At 45.9% G+C, this 19386-nt stretch overlaps 1 protein-coding gene across 1 annotated transcript in view; it reads left to right on the forward strand.

Annotated features, from left to right (window-relative positions):
* The first annotated feature begins 6 nt into the window (after positions 1-6).
* The window catches only part of USP39 (ubiquitin specific peptidase 39), a 32722-nt gene continuing 13342 nt past the window's right edge, over positions 7-19386 (forward strand). The window contains exons 1-9 of the mRNA XM_021707875.1: positions 7-34; positions 2211-2284; positions 5383-5477; positions 6831-6967; positions 8421-8573; positions 10967-11192; positions 15021-15098; positions 17193-17260; positions 17778-17966. Of these exons, the coding sequence (XP_021563550.1) occupies positions 2217-2284; positions 5383-5477; positions 6831-6967; positions 8421-8573; positions 10967-11192; positions 15021-15098; positions 17193-17260; positions 17778-17966 (1014 nt within the window). The 5' untranslated portion in view covers positions 7-34; positions 2211-2216. The remainder of the gene's footprint in view (positions 35-2210; positions 2285-5382; positions 5478-6830; positions 6968-8420; positions 8574-10966; positions 11193-15020; positions 15099-17192; positions 17261-17777; positions 17967-19386) is intronic.

Raw genomic sequence — 19386 nt, forward strand, 5'->3', positions numbered from 1 at the left:
CGAGGCCGACGAGGACTCCGAGCCCGAGCGGGAGGTGCGAGGTGCGCGGGGCCGGGGCTGGGGAGGAGGGACCCACACGCGACTCCGTTCCGGGCTCGCGAGTCGTCACTGCAGTTTTTCTCTTTTTTGAGTCGAGGTCTTTCTCTGTCGCCGGACTGGAGTGCAGTGGCCTGGTCGCGGCTGCCGCAGCCCCGACCCCGAGCTCTGGCGATCCTCCCACCTCAGCGTTCTAGGTGGTGGCTGGCACTACAGGCCTGTGCCCCAACGCCCGGCTCGTTTTTTTGCGGGGGATATTTTGTAGAGACGAGGGCTCGGTATGTTGACCAAGTGGGTCTCGAACCCCGGAGCTCAGGCAGTCCTCCCACTTCGCCTCCAAGAGCGCTGGGATTATAGGTGCGTGTCACCGCGCCCGGCCCGTAGTCACAAAATTTCTAGCAATATATAGGTATAATTCTTTGAGTGGGAGTCTCACTCTGCCACCCAGGCTGGAGGGCAGTGGCATGCTCCCGGCCACCGCAGCCTCTCCTCCTGCTGGGCTCCAGCGATCCCTCTGCCTCCGCCTTCCAAATAGCTGGAACTACAGGCACGCACCACCATGCCCGGCTAATTATTTTTTATTTATTATTGTAGAGGCAAGGTTTCACCAAGTTGCCCAGGCTGGTCTCGAACCCGTGGGCTCAGGCAGTCCTCTCACTGCGGCTTCCCAAAGTGCTGGGATGATTGGTGTGAGCCACCATGCTTGGCCTCTAATAATATTAACAGCAGTAGCTTCTCTTTGAGGAATGTCTAGTGTGGGCCAGCTGCTGTGCTGATCTTACAGCTGTTATTATTTCCTTCAGTTTTTCACAAAATCTCTAAGGTGTGGGGTCTTGTGATTTGCAAAATCAGACTTTCCAGAGTGGCACCTGCGCTGGTTATATCCACTTTTTTTTTTTGAGTTGGAGTCTCATGCTGTCACCCAGGTTGGAGGGCAGGGGCACGTTCATTGCCACCGCAGCCTCCATCTGCTGGGCTCCAGCGATCCTTCCACCTCAGCCTTCCAAGTAGCTGGAACTACAGGCACGTGCCACCACGCCCGGCTAATTTTTGTTTTATTGTAGAGACGAGGTCTCACCAAGTGGCCCAGGCTGGTCTTGAACCCTTGGGCTCAGGCAGTCCTCTCACCTCAGCCTACCACAGTGCTGGGATTTATAGGTGTGAGCCACCACGCCCGGCCTGTATCCACTTTTTAAGCTGAAGAGCATCGGGAGACAGTTTTCGCCTTTCCAGATTGTGCACATGTTGTGACCAGTGGTTGACTGCCTTTGCTCCAGACTGGTCAAGGATGCTTCTGTGGTAAACTGCCTTGGAAGACAGGCATGGTGGCTCCCTGCAGAGCAAAGGAGAGCCTCGAAATCTACTAGAAGAGATTTGGAGCCTGGCTTAGTGGCATGCATCTGTGGTCCTAGCTACTTGGGAGGCCGAGGTGGAGCTCAAGATCAACCTGGATGACTTAGCAAGACCCCATTTCAAAAAAACAAACAAAAAAAAGATTCAGGTTCTCTAAGCTCAGAGTTTTCCTATAAGGCAACTGACTGTGTCCATGGCTTCTCTCCAGGGGTTGTCCTGTGGAATTTACTTGGAAAGCAGTGCTATATTCCTGCTATTGCTGTAGTACTCTGTCCTTTGTTTCAGACCCAATAGTCAGTCACGTGCCTTCTATTAGCATTCTTGAACTTGTTAGCTTGTAAGTAAGGCCAAACCTCATACCACTCACAGTTTTTGACAAGTTGTAATTTTCTGGTATGTGTGAACACTCTCCTTTAACTGTTCAGTACTTTTGCATTGCATTCAGTTTATCTTAGTATTTACAATATACTTTTTTTTGGAAGGGTAAATTTATTACATGGTAAATACACTGGGAAGAAGACTGATGACACTCGTTTTTAATTATTTTTTTCATGCTTTTATGGGACGTCTTTATGTAATATGCAGGTGAATCGTTTGTTGATTTTTATATATATACCAAATGTGTTTTCCCAGTTCATGGCTTGTTCCATTAGTGGACTTTTTTTTTTTGGATATTGTTGCCACCTGAAAAATAGGTTAGTTTTTCTTACTTGTCTGGGTTTCTTGTCTGGGTTAGTTTTTCTCACTTCCAAGTTTCTTTGTACTGTGAGTTGACCTTGAGTACAGGCTTCCATTTTCAAAGCCTTTGGTTTTCCTTTCAGCGAAGAATGGCCGAGTGGATTCTGAGGACCGGAGGAGCCGCCACTGCCCATACCTGGATACCATTAACAGGTCAGTGGGGCAGAGATGCCGAGGATAGCAAAAGAACTAGGGAGTCTATGTGGAAAGTTCTTTGGAATGTACATTGAATGGCACATTTACAAGTTTTACTCCTCTTAAAGCTCTCTGCTTAGAAAATTGTGTTTCTTACCATGTTTGTCTTGGTTCTTCAATTTAAAGAGGCAGAGTACATGTTATAGAAGTGTCAGCACATGCTGTTGAAAAGTGGGCATGGGATAAAGAACTTTTAGCTCATCTTGAATTAGTCTGTTTGAATAACAGGATGTGTAGTATCCTTAAACCAACAGTAGCAAATTTAAATATTTATCAAGCACCTACTTGCCAGAGTCCAGCTCCAGCCGGGTTCAGGGTACCCCAAAGGTGGAGACGGCATCGGTGATTGGGGGGAAGAAGAAAGAGAAAGAGAGAGAGAAAGGAAGAAAGAGACTGGACCTCTGTCTAGTGCAGAAACCATTTACTGGGAATTACAACGGGTCTTTTATATACAGGTGTGTGAGGGGCGTTCCCTACCCACCAGATGTTCTTTCAGGTATAAACCCATAACAGATGTTAAACCTAATCCATGAAACCTTAATCCATGACTGCCTTTAAACCCTTTTCGTACTGCCTATAAACCCTTTTCATATTGCCTGTAAACCCTTTTCGTACTAATACCAAGTTAAACAATTCTATAGAGACTTAAGTACTTACTTTACAAACTAAAGTGGCCCATCCCAGAATGTTTGGAATGTGGCCCAGTCCAAAGTTCACAGTGGGCTACCTGCAAGTAACTCAGCCGCATTCTTTCAACAAAATGGCTGTCTTCTAAAACTATATTCTACAATTTACACCTTATTCAACTTCAATAAATCCTAATCATGACCCAGAAGCCTGTGACCAATACTAAGGCTCTTAGATGTGACCTGAGTTTGAATTGTAAGTTATGTGAAAACCAAAACTGCAGTTTGTGGAAGAATGGGAGCAGTGAGCTTCTAGAGTTAGCTTGTGTTCGTCCTGGTCTCAGAGTTTTTATGTTTTGAGCTCACAGGAGCTTAATCTGGTTAGTGCTGAGTAGAAAGGAGGAGGAAATGGGGTCAGTAGCTCCCGAGCGCATCCTAGTGGTCTCGGGGTTAACGGCCCTTCCTGATCCCTAACGCTCAGTGGGCCTCTGTGGCCGGCTCCCAACACCTACTATATATTAGGTACTATTCTAGGTACTTGGGATTCAGCAGAAAAAAACACAAAAATTTATTTGAAAGCTTAGGTAGTTTACCTCATCATTGTATTGTTTCCTCTGATTCCTAGCTGGCTTGTTAGAATGCTTTTCAACCCATGTTCTAGGGTAATGCTGTCTAACAGATTTTTCTACAGTAATGAAATTTCTCTTTATAAGGGCTGTCCATTATGGTAGGTATAAGCCACATGTGGCTTCAGTGGCTTGTGCAACTGAAGAACTGAGATTTATTTAGTTTCCTTTTTTGTTGTTTTTTTTTTTGAGTTGGAGTCTCACTCTTGTCATCTAGGCTAGGGTGCAGTGGCACACTCGTGGCCACTGAAGCCTCAACCTGCTGGGCTTAGGTGATCCTTCCACCCCAGCCTTCCAAGTAGCTGGAACTATGGACACACACCACCATGCCTGGCTAGTTTTTGTGGTTTATTGTAGAAACAATTTGTCCAGGCTGGTCTCGAACCCCTGGGCTCAGTCAGTCCTCTTGTCTCAGCCTCCCAAAGTGCTGGGATTATAGGCTGAGCCACCAGCGCCTGGCCTAGTTTTGGTTTTTGAATTGGAGTCTCACTTTGTCACTCAGGCTGGAGTGCCCAGTTAACTTTTTGATTTATTGTAGACACAAGGTCTTGCCAATTTGCTGAGGCTGGTCTTGAACCCCTGGGCTCAGACAATCCTCTCACCTCCACCACCCGAAGTATTGGGATTATTATTTATTATTCAGTAGCCTGGCTATTTATTTTTCATTTTAATTTTTAATTTTTATTTTTTTGAGTTGGAGTCTCACTGTCACCCAGCCTGGAGTGTAGTGGCATGCTCATGGCCAACACAGCCTTGACCTGCTGGATTCAAGTGCTTCTTCTGCCTCAGCCTTACAAGTAGTGTGCCCATGCCTGGCTAATTTTTTATTTATTGTAGAGATGAGATCTAGCCAAGTTGCCCAGGCTGGTCTTGAACCCCTGGGCTCAGGCATTTCTTTCGCCTCTGCCTCCCAAAGTGCTGGTATTACAGGTGTGAGCCACTGTGCCCAGCCTTAATTTTTATTTTTTGACTCAAGGTCTTCCTCTGTTGCCTGGGCTAGAGGGTAGTGGCCCAGTCATGGCACACTGCAGCCTTGACCTCCTAGGCCCAGGTGAGCTACTCACCTCATTTCCCCTAGTTGTTAGGACTACAAGCACATGCAACCACTCCCAGCTAATTTTTTTTCTTATTGTTTTGTAGAGATGAGTTCTTGCTATGTTACCCAGCCTGGTCTTGAACTCCTCGGCTTAGGCAGTCCTCTTGCCTCGGCCTCCCAAAGTGCTGGGGTTGCAGGTGTGATCACTGGGCCTAGCTGAGGAACTGTGTTTTGTTTTATTTTATTTTATTTATTTTATTTTATTTTTTGAGTTGGAGTCTCACTCTGTTGCTCAGGCTGGAGTACAGTGGCATGCTCACAGCCACTGCAGTCTTGACCCGCTGGGCTCAGATGATCCTTCCACCTCAGCCTTCCAAGTAGCTGGACTACAGGTGTGTGCCACCACACCCAGCTAATTTTTCTAGATTTATTGTAGAGATGAGGTCTCACCAAGTTGCCAGGCTGGTTTTGAACCCGTGGGCTCAAGCAATCCTCTCACCTTGGCTTCCCAGAGTGCTGGGATGGATCATAGGCGTGAGCCACCACACCTGTTTCTTTTTTTTTTTTTTGAGGCAGAGTCTCCTTTTCTCTCTGTCACCCAGACTGGAATACAGTGGCACAATTTTAGTTCACTGAAGTTTCGGACTCCTGGCCTCAAGCAGTCCTCCTGCCTTGGCCTCCCAAAGTGTTGGGATTACAGCAGGTATGAGCTCCTGAGCCAGCCTCATCCTTATTAACTGCTTTTTTTTTTTTTCTGTTTTGCTTCTCTTAGGAGTGTGCTGGACTTCGACTTTGAGAAACTGTGTTCTATCTCCCTCTCACATATCAATGCTTACGCCTGTCTGGTGTGTGGCAAATACTTTCAAGGTAAATAAATATATGTTGGGGATGGGGAGACACCCCTTATTAACACGGGTGCCTGGATGATGCACATTTGTATACCTAACCCTTAACTGTACCCCACAATTTTATAATAAAAATATGTTTGAAAATAAATAAATAAATAAGTGTTGCGAATTACAGACTTGTTAGGTTTTCAGAACTAGCTGAAGGTCTGCTCCAGAGAGCTTTTTTTTTTTTTTGAGTTGGAGTCTCACTCTGTCACCCAGACTGGAATGCAGTGGCCATTCCTGGCCACAGCAGCCTTGACCTGCTGGGTTCCGCGATCCTTCCTCCTCAGCCTTCCAAGTAGCTGGAACTATAGGTGTGCGCTACCACGCCTGGCTAGTTGTTGATTTATTGTAGAGATGAAGTCTCGCCAAGTTGCCCAGGCGGATCTTGAACCCGCGGGCTCAGGCAGTCCACTCACCTTGGCCTCCTAAAGTGCAGGGATTACAGGCTGAGCCACTGAGCCTGGCCTACATTTCATTTTCACATTTGTTTCCCCAACCAATGTCTTACACTGTCTAGGAAATGAAGTAACTAATGGGCTGTTCTCTCTTGCTAATTATTATTATTATTTTTTGGGTCAGAGTCTCACTCTGTTGCCCAGGCTGGAGTGCAGTGGCATGCTCACAGCCACCCCAGCCTTGACCTTCTGAGTTCCAGTGATCCTTCCATTTCAGCCTTCCAGGTAGCTGGAACCACAGACATGCACCACCATGTCTGACTAATTTTTTTTATTGTAGAGATGAGGTCTCGCAAAGCTGCCCAGGCTGTCTTGAACCTGTGGGCTCAGGCAGTCCTCTGGCCTCGGCCTCCCAATGTGCCAGGATTATAAACTGAGAAATTCTCTTGCTAATTTCTATGAGAGAAGTTCATGTAAGAGGTTCTTTTCATGAATGGCATGATACCTTGTTTTTGCTGATGGATTATGTCATGTCCCAATAGAAAATGTTGATAGAAAAGCAAACCTGGTCAGTGCCTTTCTGTTTTTTTGAGTTGGAGTCTCACTCTGTCGCCCAGACTGGAGGGCAGTGGCATGCTCCTGGCCACCGCAGCCTCAACCTGCTGGGCTCTGGTGATCCTTCCAACTCAGCCTTCTGAGTAGCCGGATCTACAGGTGCACGCTACCATGCCTGGCTAGGTTTTGTTTTTTTTTATTGTAGAGACGCGGTCTCGCCAAGTTGCCCGGGTGGGTCTTGAACCCGCGGGCTCAGGCAATCCTCTCGCCTTGGCCTTCCAAAGTGCTGGGATTATAAGCTGAGCCACCAAACCCAGCCTGGTCTATGCCTTTCTAGGATCTGCGTTGCTCTCACAGCCTTTCATGTTTCTCTACAGGCCGGGGTTTGAAGTCTCATGCCTACATTCACAGCGTCCAGTTCAGCCACCATGTCTTCCTCAACCTCCACACCCTCAAGTTTTATTGCCTTCCAGACAACTATGAGATCATCGATTCCTCACTGGAGGACATCACAGTATGTGTCCAGGAGGGCTGGTTTGGGGTCCATCTTTTGTGAGCATCCCAGGGAACTGCCCCACTTGAGGTCATGGAAGAATCTCAATCCTTTGGAAGGAACCAGGGAAACTGAGGAGGTGGTCAGAATTCGTAATTACAGCTTGTTGTCTGCAACCTAGCCATCATTTCTGCTTTTAACATTGAGGGTTAGGACTGAAGAAATATGGCTCCATCCTAATTGGGGTTCGAGTGTTTTTGTGAAGTAGATTATTGTTCCACACTTTGGGTGTGAGTTGGGCTTGGCATGGGATAGTGATACCAAACCGCACACAAGCTCCTGGTTACTTCTGACATGGAATGTGGCCAGAACATCCAGCATGTCTCATCTGGGGGTTCCAGTTTGTGACCTGTACCAAAAGGCATTCACTGCACTTAAGTGGAGAACACGGAAGGTCCTCTTGGACTTTGTTTAGTGTTGGGCTGTTGAGTATTATTTTGCTTTCCAGTAAGTGGTGTGTATTCATGGTGCTGAGCGCTCTGTTTATGTTAAGGAAAGCTAGGTGTTCAGAGTCTGAAATACTGCTTATTCCACTTTAGAAAGTTTTGTAGACCTATTAACAATTAATTATTGACAGTATTTACAGAGGGAGAAATTTAAAGTTTCTTTTTTTTTTTGAGTTGGAGTCTCACTCTGTCGCCCAGACTGGAGTGCGGTGGCTGCTCCCGACCACTGCAGCCTCGACCTGTTGGGCTCCGGCGATCCTTCCACCTCAGCCTTCCAAGTAGCTGGAACTACAGGCGCGCGCTACCACACCCGGCTATTTTTGATTTTATTGTAGAGACGAGGTCTCGTCAAGTTGCCCAGCCGGGTCTCGAACCCACGGACTCAGGCAATCCAGTCGCCTCACCCTCCCAAAGTGCGGGATTACAGGTTGAGCCACTGAGCCCGGCCGAATTTAAGGTTTCAAAGTGAGTTCATGATAACTTCTGTCCAGTGTGTGACATAATGACTCTGATTAACTCTGCCTGGGAAGAGTCTGATCCTGCCCCTGCAGTCCCAGAGAGTCATAAGGATTCTTAGTCCCACGGAAAGGGGAGTGGCTCTTCTCTTGCACTATCTACATGGGTTGCTCTTGTGAGGTTCTGCTTGAGACGCAGACTCCTGCTGCCTTCAGACGTGAGTATCCTGTAGTTGCTGGCAGTCTGTTATCATGGAGTTGACCAGTCCTGAGGTCTAAGGGGATCAGTGATTTTGTGTAAAACCAAAGATCCCCTTGTAGATTGGTCATGTGGAGAGGACCTACCCAAGGTTACTTTGGTCTTTATACCTCTGGTTGGGGGCCTTCTTGGGTGTGTGGTGGGATGTTCACGAACAAAGTGTTTTTGTCTTTGCAGAAATTGCTGTTCTGGACCTATCTTGTGAACTCTGTTTCTGGCTCTTAAACAACTTAGACTTTTCTTTCGCTTTGCAGTATGTGTTGAAGCCCACTTTCACAAAGCAACAGATTGCAAACTTGGACAAGCAAGCCAAATTGTCCCGGGCATACGATGGTACCACTTACCTGCCGGGTATCGTGGGACTGAATAACATAAAGGCCAATGACTATGCCAACGCTGTCCTTCAGGTAGGATTAAGACAGTATCGAGTAACCTGGGAAATAGTATGTGTGTTGGCCAAAAAATAATTTCCTTCCTGTAGAGTATAGTGAAATCGTCCCCATGCACTGAGTCTTGTCGAGGACTCTATTTGAGTAATGTTCTACAATAAGCAGAGCATTCCTGTGTCTGCTCAAAGGGCTGCTGTTAAATGGGGAGACTTTTTCCATTCTCTGGGCTTCTAGTCTCTAGACCTTCCAGAGAATGAGGTGTAGAATCTGTATTGCCTGGCAGTATCAAATAAACATGCTAGATGCATTAAAAAAAAATTGTATAGTTGTGCTGGCTGCCTGATGACTTATTCCTGCCACACATTTCCTATAGTGGGAAAAGCAGAAAGCCAGTTGTCCTATTTTCAGTTTTAAAAGTGTTTGTTTTTACAAACAAGGTCTCACTCTATTGCCTGGGCTAGAGTGCAGTGGCACCATCATAGCTCACTGTAACCTTGAACTCTTGGGCTCAAGCCATCCTCTTGCCTCAGCCTCCTCAGTAACTGGGACCTGGCTAATTTAAGAAAAAATTTTGTGTATAGATGGGGTCTTGCTATGTTGTCCAAGCTGACCTCAAACTTCTGGCCTCAAGTGATCCTTCTGTCTCAGACTCCCAAAATACTGGATTATAGGAGTGGACCACTGCACCCAGCCTTAAAAGTTTTTTTTTTTTTTTTCTCTTAGTTTTTTTCTTCTCTAAATATGTGCACATTGTAGAGAAATTGAAAAACCTTAAAGCTGGGCTCGGTGGCTCAGCCTGTAATCCCACGCCTTTGGGAGGCTGAGGTGAGTGGATTGCCTGAGCCTGCGGGTTCGAGACCTTCCTGGGCAATTTGGCAAGACCTCATCTCTACAATAAATCAAAAACTAACTGGGCGTGGTAGCGCACGCCTGTAGTTCCAGCTACTTGGAAGGCTGAGGCGGAAGGATTGCTGGAGCCCAGCAGGTTGAGGTTGCGGTGGCCGGGAGCGGCCACTGCACTCCAGTCTGGGCGACAGAGTGAGACTCCAACTCAAAAAAAAAAAAAAACAACATTGGATAAATAAAACAATAAACAGTAATCCCACTTCAAGAAAAAATTGATTAAAAAATTACAAATGTAAACATAGGCTTATTGGGGGGGGAAATGTATAAATTACCAAGTGAAAGCTACATTCCTTTCCTTCCCTGGTACTCTGTCCTAGTGATAGTGTATACATTCTAAACGTGTATACAGAGGGTGCCAAAAGCACATTTTAAGAAAGGAAAAAACTGTAACAAAAATGAGTATAACTATAAAACTATAACAAAAGATGAATCCAAGTCACGTTTGACTTCTGCAGTTACAAGAGGTGCTCAAAGTGGTTGCCATCAGCATCCAGATGCTTCTGATGACAGTGAACTAAAAATGATACGTATATAACATATAGCTGTGAAGTCTGGGCTCTAGGTGTACTTGTCACCCCCACTAGTGTACATTGTCCCTGATATGTGGTCCCTCATCCTCCTCCCTTTCTCCCCTCCCCCTTCTGAGTCTCCAGTGCCTATTATACTCTTCTATATGCCTCTGCAGACCCTTCGCTTAGCTCCCACTTATAAGTGAGAACATGCATTACTTGGTTTTCTTTTCCTATATGACTTCACTCAGGATGATCTCTAATTGCATCCAAGTTTCAGCAAAAGATATTATTCCTTTTATTTATTTTTTTTATTTGAGTTGGAGTCTCACTCTGTCGCCCAGACTGGAACGCAGTGGCCGCTCCCGGCCACCGCAGCCTCGACCTGCTGGGCTCCGGCGATCCTTCCGCCTCAGCCTTCCGAGTAGCTGGAATTACAGGCACGCGCTACCACGCCCGGCTGATTTTTTGATTTCTTGTAGAGATGAGGTCTCGCTGCCCAGGTGGGTCTCGAACCCGCGGGCTCAGGCAGTCCACTCACCTCAGCCTCCCAAAGGTGCGGGATTACAGGCTGAGCCACCGAGCCTGGCAAGTTATTATTCTTTTTTGTGGCTGAATAGTCTTCCATTGCATACGTATGCTGCATTTTTATCATCCACGGATCAGCTGATGGGCATTTAGGTTGATTCTGCAACTTTGCAATTGTGAAATGTGTTGCTCAATATCCTTTTTTTTTTTTTTTTTTTTAAATAGCTTTTTTTAATATCCACATCAGGAAAGTGTCTGCAGAGCTGTGCTTCATATCAAAATCAGTGTGAAGGGTATTTCGGTAGTGTGAGCTCTGTGTAGAAGTCTCTGAGTGTCTGTTTCCTTTTGACCCTGTGAGTCTGTCTTGGGCATATCACCAGGTTCTGCTAGAAGAGTGCTGGTTGGAAAAGCTTGGTTCTCAGGGGTCTTACAAAAAGGCTTGGGTTAATTGGAGTTTTTGATTTCCAGGCTCTATCCAACGTTCCTCCTCTCCGGAACTACTTCCTAGAGGAAGACAATTACAAGAACATCAAACGTCCTCCAGGGGATATCATGTTCTTATTGGTCCAGCGTTTTGGAGAGCTGATGAGAAAACTCTGGAACCCTCGAAATTTCAAGGCACATGTTTCTCCTCATGAAATGCTGCAGGCTGTTGTCCTTTGCAGTAAGAAGACTTTTCAGATCACCAAACAAGGTAAGGAGCACATCATTTATGTTTCTCTGACTTTAGGACAACAAACTTAAGTTTGATGAACATTTGCGGTGAATCTTGATAGTAACCAGAAGTGTTCAGTGAATACCGTGGTTAGGTTCTTCACGCTTCTGTTCAGTCTGTTCTACTCAGAATCTCGGGAGATTCCAGCTGAATAGAAAACTTAGTTTTGTTTTAAGTCAGCATCTCATTCTGTCACCCAGACTGAAGTGCCGTGGCATGCTCATGGCCACTGCAGCCTCCACCTGCTGGGCTCAGGTGATCCTTCTGCCTCAGCCTTCCAGGTAGCTGGAACTACAGGTGCAAACCACTACGCCCGACTAATTTCTTGATTTTTTTTATAGAGACGAGGTCTTGCTAAGTTGCCCCAGGGTTTAGGCAATCCTCTTGCCTCTGCTTCCCAAAGTGCTGGGTTTACGGGTGTGAGCCACTATGCCTGGCAGAAAGTTTGTCTTGTTTGGTAAACCAAATTGCATGGCTTAGGGCAATACCATGACACTGGGAAAGGTACCAGTCCCTACTAAGCACCTGCCATCTCTGCTTCTCATTTTGTCATTTCCCACAGTCGAGTATTCTGATGAATTACTTTGACTGTCTTTATCTTCCCAAACCCGACTTGTTATTGCTTGTGAATAAAGTGAGTAACGGTATTAACTGAATTTCATAAGGTATCCTTCAGCATCCACATCAGTTTATTCATCATTCATTCATGATTTTTGGATCTGCGGGGATAAGAAACATGGTTTGTCTCTTCAAGGAGCTCCCAGTCCTAATGGGGAAGATAGTTATGTAGAAAGGTTGGGCATGCTGGCATGAACCTATAGTCCCAGCTACTTGGGAGGCTTAGGTGGGAGGATCTCTTGAGTCCGGGAGTTTGAGGCTGTCTCCTGGGCAGCATAGTGACATCCTATCTCTAAAAAGCAAACAAATAAGCAATTTTCAACTGCCTTTAAGAAAGTCCAAAGTAACCCTAGGGTGTTCAGTGCTGTGACAGAGGAAGCAGTGCTGTGGGAGCGAGCATGGAGCAAGGTCCCCCGCCCGACTGAATATGTGGAAGGCAGGTTGCAGGCCAGAGTGGAAGAAGAAACCCCTGGGCTTTACGTAGAGGAGGATACTGGTTGGAGGTGAGCATTCCAGGTAGAGAGGACATGGTGGGCAGGAGCAAGATGTGCCTGCCTCAGAGAGAGTCTGCAAGGAGCTGGGTTCCAGGGGTCCGTGGAGAGCCTGGGCAATATAGGGAAACCTTGTCTCTACAAAACAAAACAGCCAAGCAAACAGTCAGGTAAAAAATTAGTCAGGTATGGTAGCATTGACCTTTAGTCCTAGCCAGTTGGAATGCTGAGGTAGGAGGATTGCGTGAGCTCAGGATTTGAGGCTGTAGCGAGTTATGATTGTACCACTGCACTCCAGCCTGGGCAACAGTGTGAGACTGTCTCTCTTAAAAAAGAGGCTGGGCATGGTGGCTCAAGCCTATAATCCCAGCACTTTGGGAGGCCAAAGTGAGAGGATTGCCTGAGCTCAGGGGTTTGAGACCAGCCTGAGCAACTTGGTTAAACCTCATCTCTACAATAAATAAAAAAATAAGCTGGGCGTGGTAGCATGTACCTATAGTTCCAGCTACTTGGAAGACTGAGGCGGAAGGTTCGCCTGAGCCTAGCAGCTCGAGGCTGCGGTGGCTGTGAGCATGCCACTGTACTCTAAGCCTGAGCAGCAGAGTGAGACTCCAACTCAAAAAAAAAAAAGAGTCTCTGGTACTTAATGAGGAGGTACTTGGAAGGAAAGTTCAGTAGTGACTTTTTGTTTGTTTATTTGCTTGTTTTAATGAGAAAAAAGGAATCAGAGCAGGTAAGGAGTGGGGCCCTTGGGGCTTTACGATAGTAGGAAATAACATACACTTTGGAATGGATAATACATATTGAACAGAAGCCCCATGATTTATTCTCAAGTGAACAGAAGTTATTAAGCTATTTGAGTATGGCTTATCGATGGTTTAGTAGTTTACAAAATGGCCAGTAAATCTTAATCTGAGCACCTCACCCTTCTGAGCAAGGGACAGCCTGATTGTGCTATGTAGGACCATTGAATTCCCAACAGTTAAGATGATAGGGTGGCTTCTGTTTAATGATACATTTTTGTTTCTGGATCAACTTTCTATCTGAGGTCCCAGGTTTTTATATTAAGACTGCATCAAGGTATGAGATTTCTGTTGAGAATGATTTTTTTTCCCCCAGAGTCACTCTGTCACCCAGGCTGGAGTGCAGTGGCACGCTGCCAGCTATCCCAGCCTTGACCTGCTGGGCTCAGGCGATCCTTCTGCCTCAGCCTTCCAAGTAACCGAAACCACCACACTTGGTTAATTTTTTGGTTTATTGTGGAGAAGAGGTCTCACCATGTTGGCCAGGCTGATCTCAAGTCCCTGGGCTCAGGAAATCCTTGCCTTCACCTCCCAAAGTGCTGTAATGACAGGCTGAGCCACTGTATCCAGCTAAGAGTGAATATTTTGTGGGCCATCGATGGATGATTGTGTCCACATTCACAGGGTTTCATAGATGACGCCTGGCCTGAAGGTAAATATTGGGTCATCTCAACTTTCGACAGCACTGGAAAGCGATAGCATAATTCGTTGTAGAGTTGCAGAAAAATCAGAGTATCCTAAGAATAAACGTATCCAGTTCTTCCTGTCATAGCCACTGTTGGGTATCATAGTTGTGTGTCACATAGACTCACTTTTCTCAGTCCTGAGACCTAGCAAATTATCAGCTGCCTAGTGTTTCTATGTGCTAAGAGGTTCCTGTTGTCACATTCCATGCATCCTGTGTGAGGGTAATAAAAAAGTATTCTGTGGAGTTGTCAGTCCTTTTCTTTCTTTCTTTCTTTCTTTTTTTTTTTTTTTTTGAGTTGGAGTCTCAGTCCTTTTCGATTAGGAAAATGAGGTTAAGGAAGATACGAGATAGTCTTTGAGATTTTAATTGGGTGAGCAAAACGGAAGTAAACAGAAGCAAATCTTAGTGAGAAAGCCATTATCCAGAAATTCCTGGGTGGCAGTTTCCTTAGATAGCATTCTTATGGATCAGGAGTATTGCCTGTTTGCTTCTTCCCAGAATCCCTTGGATTAGACACCCCTAAATGCCTTTTTGGTCCTGGTGCTAGGAAAAGTCACCTTCCTGCAGGACTGGAATCTTTGTGAGCTAGAGAAGGGAGGAAGGAAGTCTGAGCTTACCCTAGAGAAGTAGGTCTTTTTTTTTTGTAGTCTCACTCTGTTGCCCAGACTGGAGTGCGGTGGCCGCTCCCGGCCACCACAGCCTTGACCTGCTGGGCTCCGGTGATCCTTCCGCCTCAGCCTTCCAAGTAGCTGGAACTACAGTCGTGCGCTACCATACCCGGCTAATTTTTTTGATTGATTGTGGAGATGAAGTCTCGCCAAGTTGCCCAGGCAGGTCTTGAACCCGCGGGCTCAGGCAATCCACTTACCTCAGCCTCCCAAAGTGCGGGATTACAGGCTGAGCCACTGAGCCCTGCTGAGAAGTAGGTCTTAAGAGGTCAGCATTCATTTGTTTTGTTTGTCACTAGGTGACGAGATATGTTCTGCTGTGAATCAGAGAGCCTAGGGGGAGAGAGTAAAGGTTGGAGGAGTATGTGCTTGACCTTGAGGAGTGCCAGCATTTCATGATCAGATAGGAGGATGCACAGGTGTGGGATGGGATGACATGGCCAGAGGGGAAGGAGGAAGACCAGGCATGCCGACCAGCGCGTATTTTGGGCTACTCTGATCCCTCTCAGTTTCAACATGCTCACCTTTCTTTTTTCCAGGGGATGGAGTCGACTTTCTGTCTTGGTTTCTGAATGCTCTGCACTCAGCTCTGGGGGGCACAAAGAAGAAAAAGAAGAGTAAGTCATGTTACTCATACAAAGGAACTCTCTTGCTCCCTTTGAAGAAACCTTGCAACTTCCCATCCTTTTGTTCTTAAATCTTCATCTGGGAGAGGTAGTATCTGTGGCAACACAGGCTAAATTTTCTTCCTAGATAGCCTCTTCCATATGTTTTGCTGGAATGTGGTAATATTCCCACATTTGTCTTTTTCTTTTTTTTTTTTTTTTGAGTGACGGAGTCCTGGTCAACCACCCAGACCGGAGTGCAGTGGCATGATCATGGTTCACCACAATCTCAAGCTCCTGGATTCAAGCAGTCCTCCTGCCTCAGCCTCTCAAGTAGCTAGGACTACAGGTGTATGCCACCACACCTGGCTAATTTTTTAATTTTTGGGGGAGACAAGGTTTCACTATGTTGCCCAGGCTGGTAATGAATTCCTGGTCTCCAGTGATCCTCCTCTGTTGGCTCCCCAAAGTGTTGGGATTACAGGTGTGAGTCATTGTAATCACTGGCTCCAGTGGTTTTTTTTTTTTTTGAGTTGGAGTCTCACTCTGTCGCCCAGACTGGAGTACCACTGCAGCCTCAACTTGCTGGGCTCTCCAGTGATCCTTCTGCCTTCCGAGTAGCTGGAATTACAGGCACACGCTACCATGCCTGGCTGATTTTTAAAAAAAATTTATTGTAGAGATGAGGTCTCGCCAAGTTGCCCATGCGGGTCTCGAATCCGCAGGCTCAGGCAGTCCACTCACCTCAGCCTCCCAAAGCATGGGATTACAGCCTGAGCCACCGAGCCCGGCTCAGTAGTGTTTTTAATATGCAGAGTAGATACAATTGTGCCCTAGAAGTCCTGATCCAATTTCAAACCAACGGACTGGGCAGCATGTTGTAGACTTCTAGTCTGTTCCCACTGCAAGAGGTAATATGAGGACTCAGAGTGGTTTGCCTGACTGGAAGGTTGAAGGTTACAGCAGCCTAAAAGCTAGTTCCTCACCATGTTTCTGTACTTAGAGGGATGAGGCTGGTTGTCTATGGATTCTTAGACGTGGAGTCCCTCTTTTCTTCAGCATCCGTATTGGCTTAACAGTAGTTAGCTCTTTTTCATGAATGCTCATTATAGCTATTGGCTTCTAGACTGCATAGCTAGGTGAGTCACTTTGGAGGCCTGATGCAGTTTTCTTCTTGTCTGTGTTCTGATGTCCTTGTTAGTGCCTTTTTTTTTTAAAATTGGAATCTTACTCTGTTGCCCTGGCTGGATTGCAGTGGCTACCCTGACAGCCACCACAGCCTTGGCCTGCTGTGATCAGGCGATCCTTTTTCCTCAGCCTTCCAAGTAGCTGAAACTACAGGCATGTGCCACCACGCCCAGCTAATTTTATTTTTTTAACTGTAGAGACGAGGTCTTGCCAAGTTGCCCAGGCTGGTCTTGAACCCCTGGGCTCAGGGCATTCTTGCCTCTACTTTCCAAAGTGCTGGAATTACAGGTATGAGCCATATGAGCCACCATACCCAGCTCTTGATGGTGTCTTGATGTGGGATTGTAGCCTGGTGGTCTTTCCACTAGCCAGCCCTGTCCCCTCTTTAAGCTGTGCTAACCCTGTGAGTTCTCCCACTTGCGTCCTGTCAGGATTCCAGAACCTGGTTGTGCTTTCTGTCTCATTGCTTTGATTCTGTTCTGGTTCATCTCCTAGTCTTTTGTTTTCCTTTTGTGTCCAATGCAGGCTGGGCATTTCTCCCTCTGCAGGTAGCATGTGGTTATGGGAACTTGCTTGGTTGTGCCCTGTTTTGCTTGTGAGTTTTTTTTGTGATTGATGTTTCTTTAGGCTCTGTAAATCATTCATTCATTTCAAAAACCCTTTTTCTCTTATGAGCCAGACTGTGTGTGGAGAGACAAAAGATGACTTGTGGAAGAGATATAGAATAATTGTTTACACAAATAATTATAAAGGTGCCATGGTGGTATATATTACAAAGGGAGACTTCGGTGTTTAGTGAGAGCTCTGGGTCTTTTGTCAGAAGATGCTGGTTAATTTCAGAACTTTGGAAGTTGGGAATATATTTTGGGCATGTTCTCCAGTCTCACCAAATTTGTATTTTGCTTTCTGTTTGTGCAGCTATTGTGACTGATGTTTTCCAGGGATCCATGAGGATCTTCACAAAAAAACTCCCCCACCCTGATCTGGTGAGTTAGTCGAATCTGGAGTCTTGGTCCAGTTTATGTTGCATGAGGGCATTTGGGGAGATGAAGAGATGCGTGGAGAACTGGCAAGGCTGCCTGCCCCGTGAAGAGGTTCAACAAAGCTCCTGCCTAGTGGCAACTCCCAACAGCCCCTGTCCGGTGCTGTTTGTCCCGAAGTTAGTGGTTGGTTGTGGTTTGCTGGCTTAAGTGATCTGGCCACTGGGAGGTGCTGGTGTGTTTTTTCAGAAGCTCAGCTGCCAAGCATTCTAGATCACCTGAGAGCGTCTCAGATAATCTGGGATATAAGCAGAATCTCTTTGACGAAGGAAACCCACTAGTTCTTAAATTAATCTAACCGGGTGGTGCTGCTGCATGGGAAACTGCCCAGTCTCTCAGGCACCTCTCTTCATTGCCTTCAGATGAAGACAGTGTTGCCATAACAGAAGCGTCATTTTTCTCTGTGTTGGTCTGGGTGCGGCTCACATGAGCTCCTTCCCGTTTTCCTTTCTCGTCTTTCTAGCCAGCGGAAGAAAAGGAGCAGCTGCTCCACAATGATGAGTACCAGGAAACGATGGTAGAGTCCACTTTCATGTACCTGACGCTGGACCTTCCTACTGCACCCCTCTACAAGGATGAGAAGGAGCAGCTTATCATCCCCCAGGTGCCGCTCTTCAACATCCTGGCCAAGTTCAATGGCATCACTGAGAAGGTAGCCATGTGCATACCTGCCTGCTAATCTTACTGTGGCTCTCTCAGCTTTTTCATTTTCATTACATGTGGTATACTTGTGAGTCACCACATGTATGTGATGTATTTATTGTGAAGTGTATTATCTTTATTGAGCCTCCCAGATGCCTTGGTATTTCTAGCTGGTCACCCCAATTAAAAAAAAAAATCTCCATATTTTTGTGGGTTTTTTTGTTTTTTGAGTTGGAGTCCCACTCTGTCTCTGAGGTTGGAGGGCAGTGGCACACTCACAGCTACCCCAGCGTTGACCTGCTGGGCTGTGGTTTTATTTTATAGGAAAATGAAGCCTTACCACAGTACATGTATTGTTCTGCATATGCAAATGGAAAACCAAATTATCACTGGAAGGCTTCTTGGAAAGTAGAATCAGATAAAGAGGTAGTTGAATTACCATATTCGTTCAGTGGATTAAAGCTATGACAAAGCTGTGCCCTATTTATTTTATGGAAGTTTACTAACTAAGAGGCTAAAAGATCATAATGTTCCTTCCTGTCTACTGTTTAGATAATCTAGTCAACAGACAGAGCCAGGAACATGCAAGTAAATGTTGTACTCTGACCGTTTCTTCCCTCATCTAAGTTCCGCACACACCATGTGCCCTGGATGAGTACAACCTTTCTTAAGAAAGGGTAGTAATTAAAAATTTACATGATCTTATATGTATTGTACTTCGCTATGGTCACCCCAGCTCTTAAATTACAGTGCCCCCTCTGAAACTTTTTAAAAATTTATTTTTATTTATTTTTTTGAGTTGGAGTCACACTCTGTAGCCCAGGCTGGTGTGAAGTGGCATGCTCCCGGCCACCGCAGCCTCAACCTGCTGGACTCCAGCAATCTTTCCATCTCAGCCTTCCAAGTAGCTGAACTACAGGTGTGCACTACCACGTGTGGCTAATTTTTGATGTATTGTAGAGACAAGGTCTCGCCAAGTTGCCCAGGTAAATCTCGAACCCGCAGGCTCAGGCAATCCACTTGCCTAGGCCTCCCAAAGTGCTGGGATTACAGGCTGAGCCACTGAGGCTGGCCCAGGCTTATTTTTAAAATAATTTTTTTGTAAAGATGGGGTCTCACTTTGTTTTCCAGGCTAGTCTTGAACTCCTGGGCTCAAGTGATCCTCTTGCCTCGGCCTCCCAAAGTGCTAGAATTACAGCCATGAGCCACCATGCCCAGCCATCTCAAAGTGTTTTCTCATTTCCTTTTTGATTTCTTCTTTGACCCATTGGTTGTTTAGACATGCATTATTTAGTGTTCACATAGTCGTGAATTTCCCAACTTTCTTTCTGTTCCTGATTTCTAATTTCATTCCATTGTGGTCAGAATATTTTGCATTATTTCTAACCTTTTAGATTTATAGAGTTTTTTTTCTTTTTTTTTTTTTTTTT

The sequence above is a fragment of the Carlito syrichta genome, unplaced genomic scaffold (assembly GCF_000164805.1).
Source record: "Carlito syrichta isolate Samal-C Ts95f unplaced genomic scaffold, Tarsius_syrichta-2.0.1 Scaffold126553, whole genome shotgun sequence".
In the NCBI taxonomy this organism is placed as follows: Eukaryota; Metazoa; Chordata; class Mammalia; order Primates; family Tarsiidae; genus Carlito; species Carlito syrichta.